Raw genomic sequence first — 18194 nt, forward strand, 5'->3', positions numbered from 1 at the left:
CAAGCTGCTGATTAAACCATCAACAAAGACTGAACTCTTTATCTTTCCTTTCAAGGTAAAATGCCGTATTCTGGTCTTGGCGGAATGGAAATAATAGAATTTCTGAAAGCAGGACGAATTTTAGCCAAGCCGGATGGATGCCCAGATGAAATGTAAATAATCTTGAATGGAATAAGACCCCGGTCTGTCACAACGGTTCAACTCCGAGGTGTGACTAAACAGAATCGTTTTTCTGTTCACAGCTACGATATGATGAAGTCATGCTGGAGTTTGGATTCTACAAAGCGTCCATCATTTTCTGAGCTTTTGGAATCACTGGAGGAAGAAATAAAGACGAAACGCGTAAGAATGTAATAGTCACCGAAAAAGTTTGTGATCGTCTGTACTCCTTGCATCAGGAACTGGAATTTGATCGGGAAAGAGTAGAAGGAAATAGATGAAGAGCTCTTTGTGGGTTCATATGCTAAATAATGTTTGTTTTGATCTTGTTGGTATCGAAGATGACGTTACTTTTATTGCAAGTTAATTGGCTCGACCATGGTACCTATGTGGAGTAAGTTACCAAGATGGTCCACTGATAAGTTGACCTATTTATGGGTGTGTTGTGCTCAGTTGAAATGGAGTGAAAGAAAAGGACTTTGTTTGACGGTGTTAAGCAACATTTAGTTAAATCACTTTTGAAGTCAGGATTAAAGAAATAACATCACGATACTTGGCAAATATTGATGAAAATACTGAAAAAAATTGACCTAACAGGAGAAGAAATATTCAGTACAAATTGAACATTCATGATCAGTAGAGCTGAGTAACTGAAGAACTTGCTCTTTACCTTTATCTAATACATAGGCTTATTACCGTTTGTTTTATTTTTTTGTAGGATGTCCGAGAGAATGAGAACTGTCTTGAACTGGATATCAAGGGAATTACAAATATCTCAATGGACGAGAGTAATGACTAAGATGGAAACAACTGCCAAATAGCTTAAAGAGCTTTTGTTGCCCCAGTAAAACACCATTTCTGCCATTTTAGTGCCCAGTATAACATCTCATTTTGCTGAAATATTTGTTTTGTCATTCACGGAAACTTTACATAAGATCTAACTCAAGTGAACAACTACTAGCCTCAGAACAGGTCTCCCGCTTACAAAGTGGAACGTGCCGCGAAAGAGACGCTAGTCGTCGATTTGTGAATGTTGATGAAATCGCTTTCATAAATACAGCCAAAGAGAAGCTTTGCTAAGATTCAAACTCGTGTTAATGGAACTGACGATGCGAAAGACGTATTGATGGGTTCTTAAAGGGCGTTTAATTATAAGTGTTTTCATGCTTTAAGAATTGCAAATCAAATCAGTAATTTTAATTAAAGATGCTCTTGTACTAGTTTGTTTCAGAAAAATTCAAAGGTTTTTGGGCTACCACTTTCCTCAAACTCCTTGAGCGACCCATTTGTACCCACTCATCGTCGCAAAAGAGAGGGTTCAGTTTTGAGCCGATCATCGACGCTGGTTCGTTCTCATTGATCTCCACAAAGAAGCAATGTGGTTGAGTGGTGGAAGAGAATTATGGCCTATTGACATAGGCTCTAACTGATTGGGACGAATCTTTGACACACATCTTCGGATATTTTCTCGAAGATCCTCCTTCAGTCTTCAGTCTTCAGTGTTTAGTCCTCTTGTGCTGAAGTTCACAATACACCATTTTTTATTTTGATTTTTTTATTTGTTTGTTTTTCACTTCCAGACGAATTAAATCCTAGCGATCACGTCATCATGGCCGGTCCAATATTTTAACGACTTCAATCATTAACATATTCGAAAAGAAAAAAAATCACGCAATTCGAAAGATTAAGTTACGAAATCGAAGAAACGTAGTTACGTATTCGAAAAATGAAAGCAGGAAAATGAAATCTCATCCACATTCCTTTCTTACGTTACTCTATGCAATTAAATCAATCGTAATACGTTTTAGTAAACATCACACAGTTGAAAAGCGCGTGCCTTTTGCACACGCTCATTGGCTAGGTCGGTTGTGACTAGCAAGTACGTACTATTCATCTCTAAGAAGCCGAAAAGACAAAATCGCGTATCAAAAGTTTAATTCCCGGCAACTTTCTAGTGAACTGACATAAAAAATAGATTTTTTCGGTTTTTGTGTGGACTGTATTAAAACTATTATTCACCCCAGTATCGGTGAAACTGGGTGGATAATGGCCTCGCTTGTTAAAAACCCACTCCTAATTACTTCCACTTGAGTGAATAATTGCGAGCTGACATGGAATGAACAAATCAAAGCCTCATTCATCGACAAATCACACAAATAATTGTAGAATCAACCCCTTACAACCTAATATCAGTATGCATATTCTCTTTACTGTTCTCTGCACTTTACCTCAGGTGATGAGGAGCATTTTTTAACAACCAAGAGTTTCTTTAGTTGGTGATCATTTCCTTTATTCTCGTGACCTTTACGTGTAATTCAGGGGTGATATTTTAAGGACGAATATGATTTTAGTCTGGGGTCAACATTTGCTGTATGCAGTTTGGAGAAATATCAACTTTTTGGTTGCAATGTAAGTTTATAAATAAGTTCTGAAATGTTTAAGTGGTTGTAACTATATTCATTTCTATTGGCTTCTGAAGAAAAACACGATTCCATGTACTGACTTACCATTGTTAATTCGTTTCACTGGACGCATCTAGAACTCAGCGGTTTTAATATTAAAGAACTTTTTTTTGAGTGGGCAATAATAAGCATCTGAACTCAAATATTCACAAATATTTGTCAACCGTTAAAAGAAAAGAAAAAAAAAAGAAAAAGTGGTATGTGAAAGTATCTAAAATTACTTTGTGCACTACTTTTCTCTAAAATCCTGTCCTAAACCAGAATGGATTTTTATGATTTTTAAATCTAAAACTAAACCCTTCTTAATCGAGTTGATGACGTAAATTGGCCACCGTTAAGAGTTTCAAAGCTGACGTTCCTGACGAAGATCTAACGCTAGAAACGTCAGCTTTGAAACTCTTAACGGTGGCCAATTCACGTTATCAACTCAGATGATAACGCCAAATTACCCTTAGTTGTCCATATTATAAAATACTTTTTACTATAAATCTCAATTCTACAAGTCTGCGTGTGAACAGTCCTTGAATAAAGAGACCGCAACACTCCGATCCCGTGTGTGCATCGAACCGTACAGCTCAATGTTCCTTCAGGATGGACAGAAGCAAGCATATAGCTTATTGGTTATATGCTTCTGATATGGACTAATGCTAAAGCTTAATTACTCTCGGGCATCTGGCGAAAACCAAGGTTAAAATATTTGTACACAAAATTAATAATGCGTTTAGTTCAGCACATTTCGTTTGAAGACAACCGTTGCACAATGGACATTCCTGGCATAACCGGGTCTTCTTAGCCTCGTGTAATGTTCCGATGACACTCAAGAGGAGTTACAGGAAGTTTTGCGATATATGATAAGATTGAATAAATCAAAAGATTAGTTAGCAATTGGCCTTCCAAACTTGAGACGCTCAATAGGCCATGTCCGATATATTAAAATTCTAACATGGCTCCGAGGCTAGGGGATATAAAACAAGAGGAATTAATTATTCATCCCTCAACCTTGATGTGATTTCTTTTGTTAATTCCACCAAGCCTCAGGGCCAAGTTTGAATTTTAATATATCGAAAATGGCCTATTAAAACCTAGGAGAGGGTCATTCATACGTTCAACAAACGCAATCTCAATTTAAGATCCGCTCTCTCTTCCGACAACAAAATGTTTCCTGCAGAGTTTCTTCGAACTCTTTTGGTAACAGCATAAACAAAAAACCAATCACGATGGAAAATGCAGCAACTATTTTATAACTGCCAAACGCTGCTCCTCGAAAGAGATAATCTGTCACAGCATTGATAGGAATACCGAGAACTGTGCCAAGAGAGATGAACAAGGGGTACGTAAAAGCGATGCCAAAGTTTATCAGGAAGTTGAATATCATTCCTAGAACTGCATTTCCACAAAGATATTTCCAGGGGATATCTTCCCATTTGAATTCCTCCCAACGTGTATAATGAAAGATGACGATTAAGGGCCAAAGAAGTACAGTGCTGAGTAAGCTGAGGCAGGACAGGAACAGGGAAACTTGACCTAATGTAGCGTCTCCAACGATCCTTTTAAACCAGACCTTAAAAGCAAAAGAGAAGGGTAACCGACCAGCACTCCCCGAGCGGGGCATAGTACCGTGCGGGAGCCAAAGCGAACTCGTTTCCAGGATTTCTCGTGGAATGTCACCCAGTAAATTTGTGCAACATGTTAAATTAGCATTTCATTCTAAAAACAGGCAACCATTCTGCTAACTAAAACTTTTTTGATTTAATATTTTTAATGAGAAGACAAAATTTTGGTACGATAATAGTTCCAAGAGAATATGGTCTCTTATAAGATCAATTCAGTGTGGTTGTGTCTGGATTTAAGCCTAGTTCAAGCTGAAACAAATTAATCGAAAAGTGACTAGATTTGCATAACTTTAACTAAAGAGGCTGTTAGATTTTTGCTTTAGTTTCACGACACGTAAAAATAAGATTCTGTAAACAAGGCTTTCAGCACTCGGATATCCCTGGCATCTGTTCTGGATTTTCGCACAGAGGGCATCTCGTTGATCAAAACCCTAACGGTACTTTGCGGAATTTACCTTGTACAAAGCAGCTCCGATTGCTGCAGTTACAGACAGTATTACACCAACAACGTTGGGTCCTGCAAATCCTTCTGCATAAGCCATCATTACTATACCTCCAATACAAAGTGCAACTGCTGAAATCTGTGGAGGTAAAAAAATAAAATAAGACGAAGTGAAGGTCATTACTGGGTTAAGGAGAGATTCCTTCATGTTGTCCACAAAAAATGAGGTAAAACCTCCTACATCGAGTTTCGTCGAGCTCCCCTCACAAAGGCACTATTAGAACTGCTGAGATATTATGAAAACTAAAACTACAAACAGATTCGTAACGATACGGAAAAGAGATATAGCGATAGAAACAAGAAGCAAACGACAACAGTACTAGTGTATCATCACTGCGAAAAGGTATCATACATCGACATTTCTATCCTTGCAGTACGCAGGAACTTGAAATTTGTCACCAAGGAACTAGTTAAGGGGCCCAGTCTATCTCGAGTCTCCTATAGCTCAGTGGTAGAGCATCCGAAATGCCAGAAAATTTAGTTGTATCAACTGAGTTGATAATGAGAGATTCATAAAGTTCTAAAGCTACTATTTCGAAGGGTACCCCTTCGTTAGAGAGAAACGTCAGCTTTAGAATTTCTCTCCGGGGGCTATTTCACATTATCAGCTCAATTGATACGGTCAAACATTACCTTACTGGTTTCAAGTTGTGATCGAGGTTTTGTTCCCCTCACCTGAACAATTCCGAGCCTTTCCTGCAGCCAAATCAGGGAGAACAAATAAACAAAAGCATTGCAAGACGAAAACAGAGCACTAACATCCGCTGCCCGAAGGACCCCGAGGGCTCGCACATAAGAGTAATTGGCTATCACCCAAAGAAGACAAAATGGCCCCACGTATTTGAGGAGTGAGCTGAGGTGTAGGCCTTGGCTTCCAAAGACTCTTTCACTTTCTCTAAAACAGAGGAAATAAAGACAAAACGCTGATGCATGTCACAACCTCGTTCCCAGGTCTTCTGACCCTCTGGAAGAGAGAGGGAATGAGGTTGAGCATGTCATGTCTCAAGCTTACCAGTGACGCGTAAGTATAAGAGAATTAAGGAATTTTTGCAACAGTGAATAAATTTAAAATAAGTCTTTATTACGGTTAGTCGGTAAGTTGGAGCAGGATCATAAGAAAATTAAAGAAGCATTATGGGGGGATCACGTAAATTTTATCGTGAGACAACCGAAATCTGGCTTCCCCTCCCCTCCCCCATGACCAGTCCCTAAACTAGGACGAGAGTTAGAAGAATTTGATGAGATCAAATCTTTTTTTAAGCTACATACTCCAAAAGTCTAAGAGTTTCGTCCCTTTTTTTTTTTTTTTTGACTTGACAAACCTGTAAAACTGAGTTATCTTCTTTCCTCTGATGAGTAGTGCCCGCAAAAAATAGACAGGAAAAACCACAAGCACCCACGAGGTCGAGAACCAAGAGACAAAGAACGGCGCATTAAAATCCGGCGAATATGAGCTCTGAGCAAATTGCGTTGACCCCACCCAAGAAAATGCGATCCCAATCACTATGGCAACGCCAATCAGCATCTTCCTGGTGTCGAGATGAAATCCTTCTGAAACTTTCTGCTGAGGTTGTGGTCCTTAGTGAAAGTAACCATGTTAGAGCAGATTGTGACCGAAATGAAGATCTAAATTCTTTTATTTTATACTTTATTGGTAAGAAGCGATATTGTTGTTAAAGGTGCTATTTAAAACAAACAGAGACCTACGATGAGCTTAAGTGCGAAACTGGTGCAGAGAAACTTGACTCCAAGTTCGCAATAGGAGCAGACGTCACCCCATCCAGATCAAGTCACGCACTACAACTATTCATTTTGAATCCAATCTCGACACGTCAAGACACGCATTGACATGTGTGTCTGTACTGCTCTTTTCTCCGATAAATATAATCTCTTGGTTGCTATACTCTGCCATAAATTTAAGATTACATAATTTTAGAATTTTTGTGAAGTAATCTACAGTTGAAAACAGAATACGGTCACCAAGTGACGACATCTTTCGGAGTGATTAGTATCAAAGTTTCTCCCTATCGATTTAGTGCTGACTAATATTTGCGTGTCTTTAGCGAGCAAAAATTCCGCACTCGGCAAATCGGATGGAGGTTATCCGATCGACTACTTCAATAAAAATTAAATTATTTTATCGTCATCATGTACCTGCATCTTCGTCGTAGAAATTTGTTCGTCTTCCAGTTTCGTTGTCATTATCAGGTGTGAATAATAACTTTGATTTTTCGCTAAACGTCTTGAACTGGTTTTCGTTTCCTTGCATGATCAACTCTTCTCACACCAACAAGTGGAAAAAAATAAGTTATAAAAAGAGATCGTTAAATTCTTAATTGGAACACAAGTATTTGTCCCGCATTTGGCTGCGATTTTCCTGACGGGAACGTAAATAATGAGATCAAAGGTTTGTTGCACGTGAACTGCACGCAAGGGACAAAGCCTGATACGCGAGTTTTTCCTTTCATGGGTTTGTCTCTTGACGACATCCCGTTTGTATGAAATCAAATTATGGAGAAAGTTTTAGTTCCCATCAGTCTTTCACGTAATATTTGTTTCAAAACGTGACGTGAATCAAAGTCCTCCAATCATTTCTTTAACCATTATTTCAAAATCTTTTATTTCTTCTTTAAAAATAGATTTACACTTGATATCATCCATAGTCCAACTCAAAGTTTTTGTTACTTTATTGTGTGGTCACGGAATTATTCATGCGTGCTACAAAAGAATAAGAGCTTGCGTGGCGAGCGCTTGCCGAGAATTTCACCGATACGCGCGAAAAAGAGAAGACCTCAGAAAAGCGTATATGCATCTTTCGACAAGTTATGTTACGTTACGTTAAGTTACAATATATACAATATACAGCCAGTGCGCGTGTTCATTTGTCATTGCATCATTTGGTCAAAAGTTTTCTTTAACATGGTAAAGCATCTCAGATGATAAATATAAATTTACTGACACAAAATGATGGTACTCGCGTCTTTTCCTCTCACAGAACTAGTATTTCGTAGCGTTCTACAAGTTGGAGGCACTTTTCCACTGCGCAAAGAATTAAATAAAGGACGTTCATGAAGCTGACGTTATAATTCGTGTTCTAGTTCACAAATACCAAGGGTCTCTTTCTTCTCAGACGGAATTGTTCGCGCACTAATTTTAAATTTATCGCGCAATAATTTATCAGTTATCGCGCGATAATTTCCATTTATAGCGCGATATTTTGATTTTATCGCGCGATAAAAAAAATGTGGCATGTCTTCTATGGGTCACTGCAGCCACCGTAGATCATAGCTTAAGAATAATCTCGATTTTGAAAACGAGCACGTGGCAATAACAAGAACCAAAGGAAAGGTAAAAAACGAGTGATAAATTTTACTTTGAGTAACGACTACGAGCTAGATAACATAATAACAAGACAAGTTATTGATTACCAACGTGCGCGGGTCTTGATTACTTTATCGAGGATTACAGTCTAACTTATCTTCTATTCAAAACCGATCTTGATCACATGGGGTCTTATCTTGAACTGAAATGCTAACTATAATTTTCTGTCTAAAAGGAACTAATCACAGGCGCGTCAACCTAACCAAAAAATATTTCGCAGCTTTTTTCGGAAGCGGTAACACTTGGCTTCAACGGAAGCAGTTACAATAATAATAATAATAATAATAATAATAATAATAATAATAATGACAATAAAATGATCAGCCCTAGCAATTTTTTTTCATTCATTGCAGGTTGATCGGATCTTTTGCTGATCCATATCTTCATCATCAGAAGCTTAATTTGTGGTCACTTGCATTATTTTCAAATTCATTACCATTACCCCTTCCCCCCCCCCCCCCCACCCTTGGGCAACAGCTCATACCTTAAAAATAGAAAGCTCCTCCTTTAACCAGCTCCATGATAAGAAGTATACAAAAGCATTAGAAGATGAGAACAAAGCAGCAACATCAGCAGCATGAATGATACCAAGTGTACGCACGTATAAGTGATTGGTCACTACCCATGTGAGGCAGAATGGGCCAGCATGCGTCAATAGAGACATCAGGTGGAGACCTTGACTACCAAATACCTTTTCACTCTCTCTGAAAGAGTATTACTACTTCTCCCTGGATAGGATACCAGTCGATTGCAAGCTACACCCCAGAATTTCATCAGACTTCCCTGAACATTTGCTGGTATCCATTTCTACTATTGGGTGGACAAAGAGGCACTTCTAGAGTAACATGTTTTGCCCGAGCAAGAGACTAGGTCTTGAACCCAGACCTCTCCAGCCAGGTCTGGCATCTTAACCATTAAGAAAGGGCATCTCCCCAGTCTCTCACACTTACATATAAAAAAATAAGAAAATGGTTGAAGGATTGCACAAACCTGTATAATAAAAGCATCTGTTTTCCTTAGAGCAAGCCCAGAAGAAAGTAAATTGGAAACACTAACACCATCCATATTGTGGAGAACCATGTGATCAAAACTGGTGCATCAAAGTCTGGTGAGTACATGCTCTGTGAAAACTGTGTTTTGCAAACCCAGGACACTACTGTGCCTATTGCTATGAGTGTGCCACTAAACATCTTGCAGGGCTGTGTATTTTTAATACATCCTCTTCGTTTTACTTCAGTATATAATTTTAGAAAAGCTGTTAGGGATATTCTGTAGAAAAAAATTATAGATTACATTCACCACTTTCACATCTGTAATTTGCATAGGAGAGGTAAATAATCCACCCCCATTTAATTAATCACTTGTTATCAGTTGACTGTTGTTGGGTGAAGAGAAGTGTGGGTGCAGGTTTCTCAAATACTGACAATGATCCAAGTTTGTAATACAGTTTTTAGCCCTTTAACCCCCAGGATCTGATTCACAACTCTCCTCTCTATAACTGTAGAACCAGAGAAAGCTTCAAGGTGGAAATGAACTTTTTTGCTGGTAGCCTGAGTACGAGTCCCTGTAACAGACTTTTTTTTTGACCAGAGGATAATGTAAAATGGCCGCCGTATTTTTGACAAAAGTTATCATCTCCTTCACCTTGTTTGGTTCATGGTTGGTTTGTCAATATTTCTTTAAAGGGCGAGTGCCGATATGGAGATAAGTGCAGTTTATGAACATACTGCAGGTAAGCTTCATGGGTTTCCCCCCCCCCCCCCTTCTCGGGGTTCTTCATTTGAAAAGTTTGCTATTACAAATATAATTTGATATCGATATTCCTCGTTTTTCAACAGAAAAACGGGAAAACAGTTTGCCAGCATTTTTTGAATGGTTATTGTCGGTGTGGTGACAAATGCAGGAATGAACATCCTTCTGGAAGAGGTAATTGTCATATTATTTTAGAAATTGTGCAAATCGAATGTTTTTGTATATCTCAACTCGGATCTGTGCATTTACATGAACGAGTATTTTTTTTTTGTAGCTTCAAGCTAAGGCATCAGAAAAACTAAAATTACGAAGTTAGAATAGAGTTGAGTTTACTAACTAAAGATTAAAAATACTGATCCACTTAAGGAATGTTGTGTGTTAATTTGCAGAAAATACTGGATTCGGTCAACAGAATTCAGGATTCAGGGAAGAAGTGGGCAATGGGGCAAATCTTATCCTTATAACAGGTAAATAAACAAGAAATATACAGCAAAAATCCAGATTTTATTAAATGAGAGTGTCTTTTCCATCGTAAGTTTCCCTATCCGAGAGTTTGGATTGAAAAGGTCACCCCTTGTTTTTGATCATTTTGAAAGGGCTCTAAATTTTCTTAATTTATTTACGCAACTTTTGTTTACAAAACATGAAATTCAGAACCGTTAAGATAGCGCAAAATATGTACATATTTTAAAAAGGTTAATTCTTAAAAAAAAAAAAAAAAAAAAAAGGACTACTAGTTGAAGAAACAAGAAAAAATTCAGAACCATGTTCTTCTGTAGGAAAAGTGACATCAATACATTTAAAAAATTTGGAGCTTTTTAGAATGTGACCTAAAACTGAGGAAAAATTGTAGCCTGAATCTTTTAAAACAAGCTGTTTATGATCAAAATAGTCATAAATATGAACTGGTAGTTATAATGAACAATATCAGTTGCTTTTCTTAAAATCAATGATGATACTTTTGGTTGCCTCTGTGCGTGTATAGAACCGCTTTGAGTTTGTCCAGAGAAACTCAGCATTCTAAAGGTGTGGAGGATGATATGACACCATCTCAAATTCAGTAAGATGAGTATGTTGTTTAAAGATGCATGTCACTAAATGTGATTTAAACTAAGCTAAGGCTCACAACAATGCCTCTCAACCCTTTGGCAAAATGTGGAGAATGTGTAGTCTTCTATTGGCTAGCATTTTATCACCACTCAGGAAAGTGACGCTACACAAGAAAATGCTACTCACAGAATTGATGCTCAGTTTGTTTAACAAACTGAGCATCAACAGATACTCCTTTGTTGGTTCTCAAATCTAAGTTTGGATTTTTTCTTTAAATTAATAGAAGAACCATACAAACTGAATTGGCGATATGGGAAAAGAGTAAACAATGGCCATTGTCTTGTTTCACTTACACAAAGGAAGAACCATGCTTACCAGGTGAGTTGATATGAAGTTTATGGCACAATCCACTCTTAAGGCTGTTTAATTGGCCTTTTGTTTGAACTATTATAGGTGGATTGCAATAGCTTCTGTCACAGCCCCTTCTCTGGGCCCCCCCCATTGTATTGGTTTTCCCATCTACTTTAGGGTACCACCCAGTTAACCTTTACTCCAGGAGTGATTAACAGGTAATTTCTCCTAACAACATCCATATATTATCCAACAAACAGGTATAATAATACTTAAACTTATCAGGTGGAAGTTGTTATTTGAACTGATACCAAATCTCAAACTAATTACAAGCAAATGGTTGAAACAGAGAATTAACTCTGAAGTGTAAATTAAAGTGCAACGTAAATAAACCAGAAAATAAATTTAATTTACACTCAGAGTTAATTCTCTGTTTCACCATTTGTGTTCCCCAGTGCTACACCAACATTAATTTACAAGCAAATGTGTAGCCACCGGAGGGCGAGATTAACAATCAGATTTTGGGAGTTAAAGTGTTAAAAAAAGACCTATGAAACACCTGAAAAGTGCTTGAAATGTTATTGAACTCTAACCAATCACATAGGAGATCAGGACATGTCAGCAAACCATTAAACCGCAGATCAATGAATGTGACTGCATACAGTGAAGATTTCTCACACCTGGTTGAATTGTCTCCCATCCAGAAATGTTTTCAGAAGTTACAGTTTCTTACTCTTACTGTAAATATATTCTCTGTAGAGAGGTGTGGGGCCTGAAATTTTAAAGTTAACAGGTGACTTTATCAGGCATGCTGTAGCTGCTATAAGATTGTAGCTTTTGAAAAGTTATGTGGTACTTGTGTTAAATTATTACTGAATGATGCCTTGTGTTATGAATGTTATTTTAGGTTTGCTGGACTTCTCTCCAGAAGAAATTCGCCTTGAGGCATACAATGCAAATGCTGAAGGGAAGGCTGATAGCTATGTAAGATGATCTATATCTGGATTTTACTTTAATCCTTTACACTGTAACATCAACATGCTTATTCTCCATACTGTTCTCTATACATTTCCTATGTTGCTGACAAGGAGAATTTGTTTCACAAGTAAGAGCTTTATTCGGCAATCCATTCCATAAATTTCATAAATTTTTTATTCAGAGTTGTTACTGTAGGTGGAATTTAGATGCTAGTCACTCTTAGGGATCAGGGGTTAAGATTCATAACTCAGAATTTTAAGGAAGAGATATTTTTTCTGACATGGGGCTGAATCAATATTTCCTCAGATATTTCAAACTCACTCTAATTATCCAATTTTGGTTTTGTTTACAGCAACAAGGACTGAAAACTCTTATCACTGCTAATCAACAAAAGCGGCAGCAGTTAGGACGCATGTCAGTCTCACAGATTGTAAGCTCAAATAATAAACCTTTTATACAGTATTCTTTCCTAGAACACATATAGCAACAAACAGTTTTGTCTATCTTTGAAAATAGTGATGAGAAAGTTGTGAGTTATCCTCCATGCACTAACGGGGATGATTGATGTCAGTGTCTTGAATGGGCCTTTCTAGTGTTTAATTACTGGATATTACAGATTGATAAATGCCCAGAGTTGCTTGTCACTACCATCATTTAAATGTGATGATATGTTGTGAGGACCATTCTGTAAACCACTTATTGTAATGTTGGTTCCCTCAATAAAGATTGTATAAAAAATATAGTCCTGATATCTGTGGAGACTCCCTAAGCCTATGTGCATGTTTCAGTTGTAGGTCATTGAATATAATTATAGTGATATGTTCTTTTTGAAACACTTGGACAATTTTGTTTTTCATTATCAGCAAGAAGAGATAAAGAAGCAGCGCAGCCATAAGGCAGCAGAGTCAATGGAAGCGGATCATCAATGCTACAGACACAACCAGGGATAGGTTTTAATGGACATAGTTCATTTGGTCAGATGAGTAGTTTTGCAACTAGTGGCCCTGTTTTTCAGTCGACTGGCTTCTCATCTCCAGCAGCTACATTGAACCAACCTAGTAACTTATTCAGCACAAGTAATTCTACCAATCAAGTAAACCTGTTTGGACAGAGCAATGTCCCAGCAATGACTGGAAATGTTTTTGGGAATACTTTAAGTGCCAGCAATCAGCAAACTGGAATGACCAGTTTTCCTTTAACTGGCCATTCCACGACTATGTTTAGTACAAACTTAAGCCAATCAGCGGCTTCAAATACTGGCTTCTTTGGAGTAAAAACTGAATCAAAACCTGGAGTGTTTGGTTCTGTACCTTCGCAGACGGTGACTGGGGTTTTTCCGAGTGAATCCCAAGTACAGAAAGGCAATGGATCAAGCAGCTCAATGGTAGGTGTATCTGGTCATTTTTAACAGCAGCAAAAACAGAGGAGCAAAGCTGTTACTTTAATTTCACAAACTGGCCTAGGGCCTGACAATTTTTTCTCGTGGAGGGTGTTGGTGGGTAAGCTGAGCTGGTCCAGTGTTTCACCTTAGGGGTGAAAGGGAGTGATTGCTCTCAATGTGCCTCGTGACAAGGCACCCTTAATAAACTACTTTCCCTCGGAGAAAACGTAAACCTTTGAAAGCAAAGATAGCTGGTCATTTTGCTGGGAATCGTTTCGCCCAGAGTCAGGTCCGGCTAATAATTTATTTGTTTTGCCCGAAGGAGAATGCACCCATTATTTATCACTATAATTTTACATTGAAGCAAAACTTACACCTTGTTCAGCTTGCTCGTTGAGAATGGTACAGAAAGAAAATACAAGGAATATGAGTCTAAAGCCAACACTGTGCCGCCCAGTTTCTTAACCCTTTCACTCCTGGTATGATCAATATTTCAATTCTCCACATGATCTCGATACAATGCTTCGCAAGCAGTTAAAGAGAATGAAAAGTATTATCAAATAAGGGCTGCTCCTTTGATACAGAATTCTCAACTTAAGCTAAGAATGAAATTATGGCGATATGTTTCGGGAATGTGCTCTCAGATCTTAGCACTGAAAGAGTCGGACTAAAGCTTTTTCCCATTTCAAAGGGTCAGTTAGAACACAGGAAAGTAATTTAACTCCAGTTTTGCGACTTTATTTTTTTCCTTTCTGAGCAATCGCTTCCAAAGATATGAAGGTAGTCTTTACTTGCTGGATCTTGATAAAGGCAGGTCTATATGCGAATGAAGTCTTTTGAGGTGCCCTTTTAGCTCGCTTTCTTTGTCATTCTTGTCGCATCCATAAAACTTTCAATGGAATCATGATTTTGTGTTTATAAATCGATACGATCGTTACTTTTAGACAATATAACATTACTTCATTTCGTATATTTTGTCAAGAGTCTAAAACCAGAAATTCAGTTGAAATCTTCGAGCGAAAGATACGAGAAAGTTATAGATCGTGTCTGTTTGTGATCTCTTTGGTTAGTCATTATCAAGTTTAAATTTTTCATCCTTACATCATTATTGTCATTAACAAGTTTGAATTTTCTCCATGAGAGAAAAATGTTGAATGCAAAAACCAAGAATGTGTTGTGCATGTATTTCAGCGCTGTTTTGGTGGCAGCACCCTCGTGAAAAGACCAGAGATTTTTGTGCTGTTTCGTATTCACTGCTGTACGAATAAAATGGCATTGTTTGGTAATAACTATGGCTAAATAACTTTAGCAGAAATTACATATTCATGTAGTGAATCGAAAGTTTATGAATCAAATTGGCGAGTTTTTTTGCGACATGAAATTTGGGGAAAGAAGACTTAATGCAGTGGGAATAAAGGGCTTGAACTTGTTTTGATTTTTGTTCTCTCTACAGAGATCTACTCCAGAAGCCACCTCATCAATGGAACAGTCAACAACTGTACCTTTGAGTTGTAGTGAAGAAGATATGCAGGCCTTCAGGGCGGACAGTTTTGTGCTTGGAAAGATACCTGAGTGTCCACCACCATTAGAATTATGTTAACAGCTTTGATCCTTGAAAGGCTGAGATATTCTTGGCAGCTAGTATCTTGTAAAATTTAGCTTGAATTATTCATTTCTTCATTTTCTATTCCTGTCAATCCGGCTTCACCTTCCTAAACCGTCGTTGTCCGCTTTTGGTTCGCTAGCATCTCTTTGGTGTTTTTCTACCCGGACTTTATTGTTATGTTGGGTTGCAGTGACGGTAAAACTAGCTGCAGACCTCAACACCCTTTTACGAAAGGCACCAAGGACTCTCGGTCTGTCTTTTGTCAGTGAAGGAGGTAAGTTTCTAAGAAAACTGTGGTGCTGCGTCGGTGGGAAAGTAACAAGTGAGTTGAAAACGTTAATTGGTCACCGTGGAGTGAAAAGGCTGACGTTTCGAGCGTTAGTCCTTCGTCAGAGCGATCCAACGAAGGGCTAACGCTCGAAACGTCAGCCTTTTCACTCATTACGGTGGCGAATTTATGTTTTCAACTCAGTAGTTAACACTAGACTACCTGTCGTTTCTCAGTCCTTTTTAATCTCTCTGTTCTCTAATATACAATTCTACTTACATCAATTTTACTTCACTCTGACTGTAACTCTGATTGATCTCTCTCTGATTCTCACACTTTGATTCTCACCGGCTGAATCTCACTCTTTTACTTCTTACTAACCACTATGTGAACTTTAAAGTACATGCCTATATATTCACTATCGGTATAGGCATGAGTGGCCATGCTAGCTGACTGACCTTGAATATTAATCATTTGTTGTTAGATCACTAACCCAAACACTTTTACAAGAATCTCACAAATGCACAACAATGTATACTGAATGCTTCCGATCAACTGAATCCATCTTTGACTGTGTCAGCTAAAACAAGAACTTTCGTGTGGATCTAAAGCAAGATCTGTAGACAAGCTAAGCACTTGTACTGAAGGAAGATAGACAAGACAGTTAATTTGGAAACTCGTAGCGAGAGCTTAAACCGAAATAACTTCGGACTTTTAATTCATACAGTGACTACATGCTAAATATTAACGAATGACCAAATTATACTGAACTAACTTAGTACTTCATAGCAGTCAGAACGGTTTCCCCTTAAAAACTCTTAAAATATTCATTCCTTATGAAGCGTGGATCAGTTGCATGAACACACACAATAGTTTTGGTGGACAGAATGGTATTCGCTCGACAGTATCTTCCGGCTTTCATTGAATTTTCCTTGACAATTAGAATACAGATCTATCAATGAGAATCTGCAAAGCAGAATCATGGCAAATGTAGATAGAACAGAAACGAGAATGTAATCAGAGAAACTCCATTGAAATTATTTGTACCGAATTATAGAGGCCGGAAAACATTTTTGACTGAAAAGGATCACTGAAAGAAAGTTTAACCAAGAACACTAATTGGATAAATTTTTATTTCCTCTTTCTGTTATCATGTCTTGAACAAATTTGCCGCCATTATGACCGTACTGTTCACGCTTGGCTGCCATCTTGCGCCAGATTCTAACCCTTTTAAGAAATAAGAAAAGTAAACCGTCCATTTTGTCGTAAACACTCGTATCATTCTCGCCGCCAAATTTCCCTCCAGCTAAACACTTGTGGTCAGTGAGCAAAAATAAAAACCGCAGCCTTTGGTTCGAGTTCAAAGTAGTTGTTCATCGGATATTGGCAAGAAGTCAGACGAAGGGAACGGGTCGTTTGAAAGAAAATTCCTTGGAACAAAAGGTTCCGCCTTTTGCTTGCCTTAAATAGCGATAAATGATCGTTTAATTTATATGAAAGTTCACAAGAAAGTAAGGAATCCATCGGTGTGGGTAGGTTAACGATAAACCTACCCACACCGACAAATACCTCGCTTTCGACTCTCAGCATTTTCATCGATAAATAATGAAAGAATTTCAGCACAAAACAGAATCTAAATGCTGGCGGAAAGATTGTTTCGACAGTGATGCCATGGATGACTATTGGCTGTCCTGATAAATGGCCATCAACAGGTTTAGGTATGTTACAACAAGTTCCCTTTCGTTAACAGTCGATATATCTAAAAAAAATCTAAAATAACCATCACAAGTTTGTTAAATGACGGCATTTTTTTCGGACAATAAACAAAGAAATGGACATATCTATTGTGAGTCTATTTCTGTTTCACACCAATGTAGCAGGCCAATTAAAGGTGGTCAACATCAGTTCATTAAGCTGAGTTTTTATGATCTTTCGATATCTCATCACTTTACGTCCTCGAACATATTCCCTTCCCCCCTCCCACAAGGTTACTGTCGATTCTGTCATATTGTCAAACTCTGAAAAACGAAAAGCAACCAAACTTTTGAAAGTAGACGACGCGACTGTTTCCTTTTTTCCCACAAGCGACAAGATAATGACTTATTTGTCTAAAGGGGTGTGTTCCACGGTTGCTTATCTAGGAGGTTAACATGCCGAGGTTAAAGACCATTCAAAGCTTTGTGATACACTATGTTTGCAAGAATAATGAAAATAAACCTCCTAAGCTTTTGTTAAGCGATCCAGTGGGAGGGATGTTTTTGATGTGCGGTTAATTTATGCCTAAACATGTACGCGTAGTTTATACAGCTTCGCTGTGTAACAATATATCTGCTAATTACCAAAGCGACTTTTGGAAAGCTAAGGCCGAATATTGGTTTTCTTTCATGGTTTGTTTCGCGAATGCTTTTCTGCATTGGCATCCAGTTTCTCGTACCAGTAATCAGTGAGGCACACCTTTATCTTTGGCACTGAAGCATGACCTTGAATACCTCCACAGTATTGTCATTTTCAACTGTCAAAAATGTCTTATAATCAAGCTTGCGGACAAGAATGCCGTCTACTAAAATAAACTTGGAATTCTCTATCTTGTAACGTGAACGTTAACGTTGAGTTGATCGTATAAATTTTTCTTTTAATTTTCAAATTGTTAGAGTGTTTACCGCCTCCGTTGTGTTCGTGGTTGATCACGGT

General features: G+C 38.0%; 2 protein-coding genes across 2 annotated transcripts; one reads left to right on the plus strand and one right to left on the minus strand.

Annotated features, from left to right (window-relative positions):
* Positions 1 to 3066: 3066 nt before the first annotated feature.
* On the minus strand, positions 3067 to 7108 carry LOC131790959 (solute carrier family 35 member F3). Its single transcript, XM_059108256.2, has 5 exons — positions 6891 to 7108; positions 6059 to 6314; positions 5412 to 5631; positions 4690 to 4815; positions 3067 to 4182 (listed from the first exon to the last, which is right to left on the minus strand). Exons 1-5 carry the CDS (start codon positions 7003 to 7005, stop codon positions 3742 to 3744), a joined length of 1158 nt encoding a protein of 385 aa, XP_058964239.2. The 5' UTR covers positions 7006 to 7108; the 3' UTR covers positions 3067 to 3741.
* A 3758-nt stretch (positions 7109 to 10866) lies between these two features.
* LOC136281336 (uncharacterized) lies at positions 10867 to 15297 on the plus strand. Its single transcript, XM_066167824.1, has 6 exons — positions 10867 to 10929; positions 11203 to 11297; positions 12178 to 12254; positions 12601 to 12678; positions 13112 to 13632; positions 15083 to 15297. Exons 5-6 carry the CDS (start codon positions 13174 to 13176, stop codon positions 15227 to 15229), a joined length of 606 nt encoding a protein of 201 aa, XP_066023921.1. The 5' UTR covers positions 10867 to 10929; positions 11203 to 11297; positions 12178 to 12254; positions 12601 to 12678; positions 13112 to 13173; the 3' UTR covers positions 15230 to 15297.
* Positions 15298 to 18194: the final 2897 nt, after the last annotated feature.

The sequence above is a fragment of the Pocillopora verrucosa genome, chromosome 5 (assembly GCF_036669915.1).
Source record: "Pocillopora verrucosa isolate sample1 chromosome 5, ASM3666991v2, whole genome shotgun sequence".
NCBI lineage: Eukaryota > Metazoa > Cnidaria > Anthozoa > Scleractinia > Pocilloporidae > Pocillopora > Pocillopora verrucosa.

What these genes read in the sequence shown, in the direction of transcription:
- LOC131790959 (XM_059108256.2), bottom strand. Translation starts at nt 7,005, where the DNA reads ATGCAAGGAAACGAAAACCAGTTCAAGACGTTTAGCGAAAAATCAAAG. An exon ending in TTTCTACGACGAAGATGCAG is followed by an intron (nt 6,315 to 6,890) that starts GTACATGATGAC and finishes ACTTTCACTAAG; the next exon opens with GACCACAACCTCAGCAGAAA. An exon ending in AAAGGCTCGGAATTGTTCAG is followed by an intron (nt 4,816 to 5,411) that starts GTGAGGGGAACA and finishes TTACCTCCACAG; the next exon opens with ATTTCAGCAGTTGCACTTTG.
- LOC136281336 (XM_066167824.1), top strand. Translation starts at nt 13,174, where the DNA reads ATGCTACAGACACAACCAGGGATAGGTTTTAATGGACATAGTTCATTT. An exon ending in ATGGATCAAGCAGCTCAATG is followed by an intron (nt 13,633 to 15,082) that starts GTAGGTGTATCT and finishes TTCTCTCTACAG; the next exon opens with AGATCTACTCCAGAAGCCAC.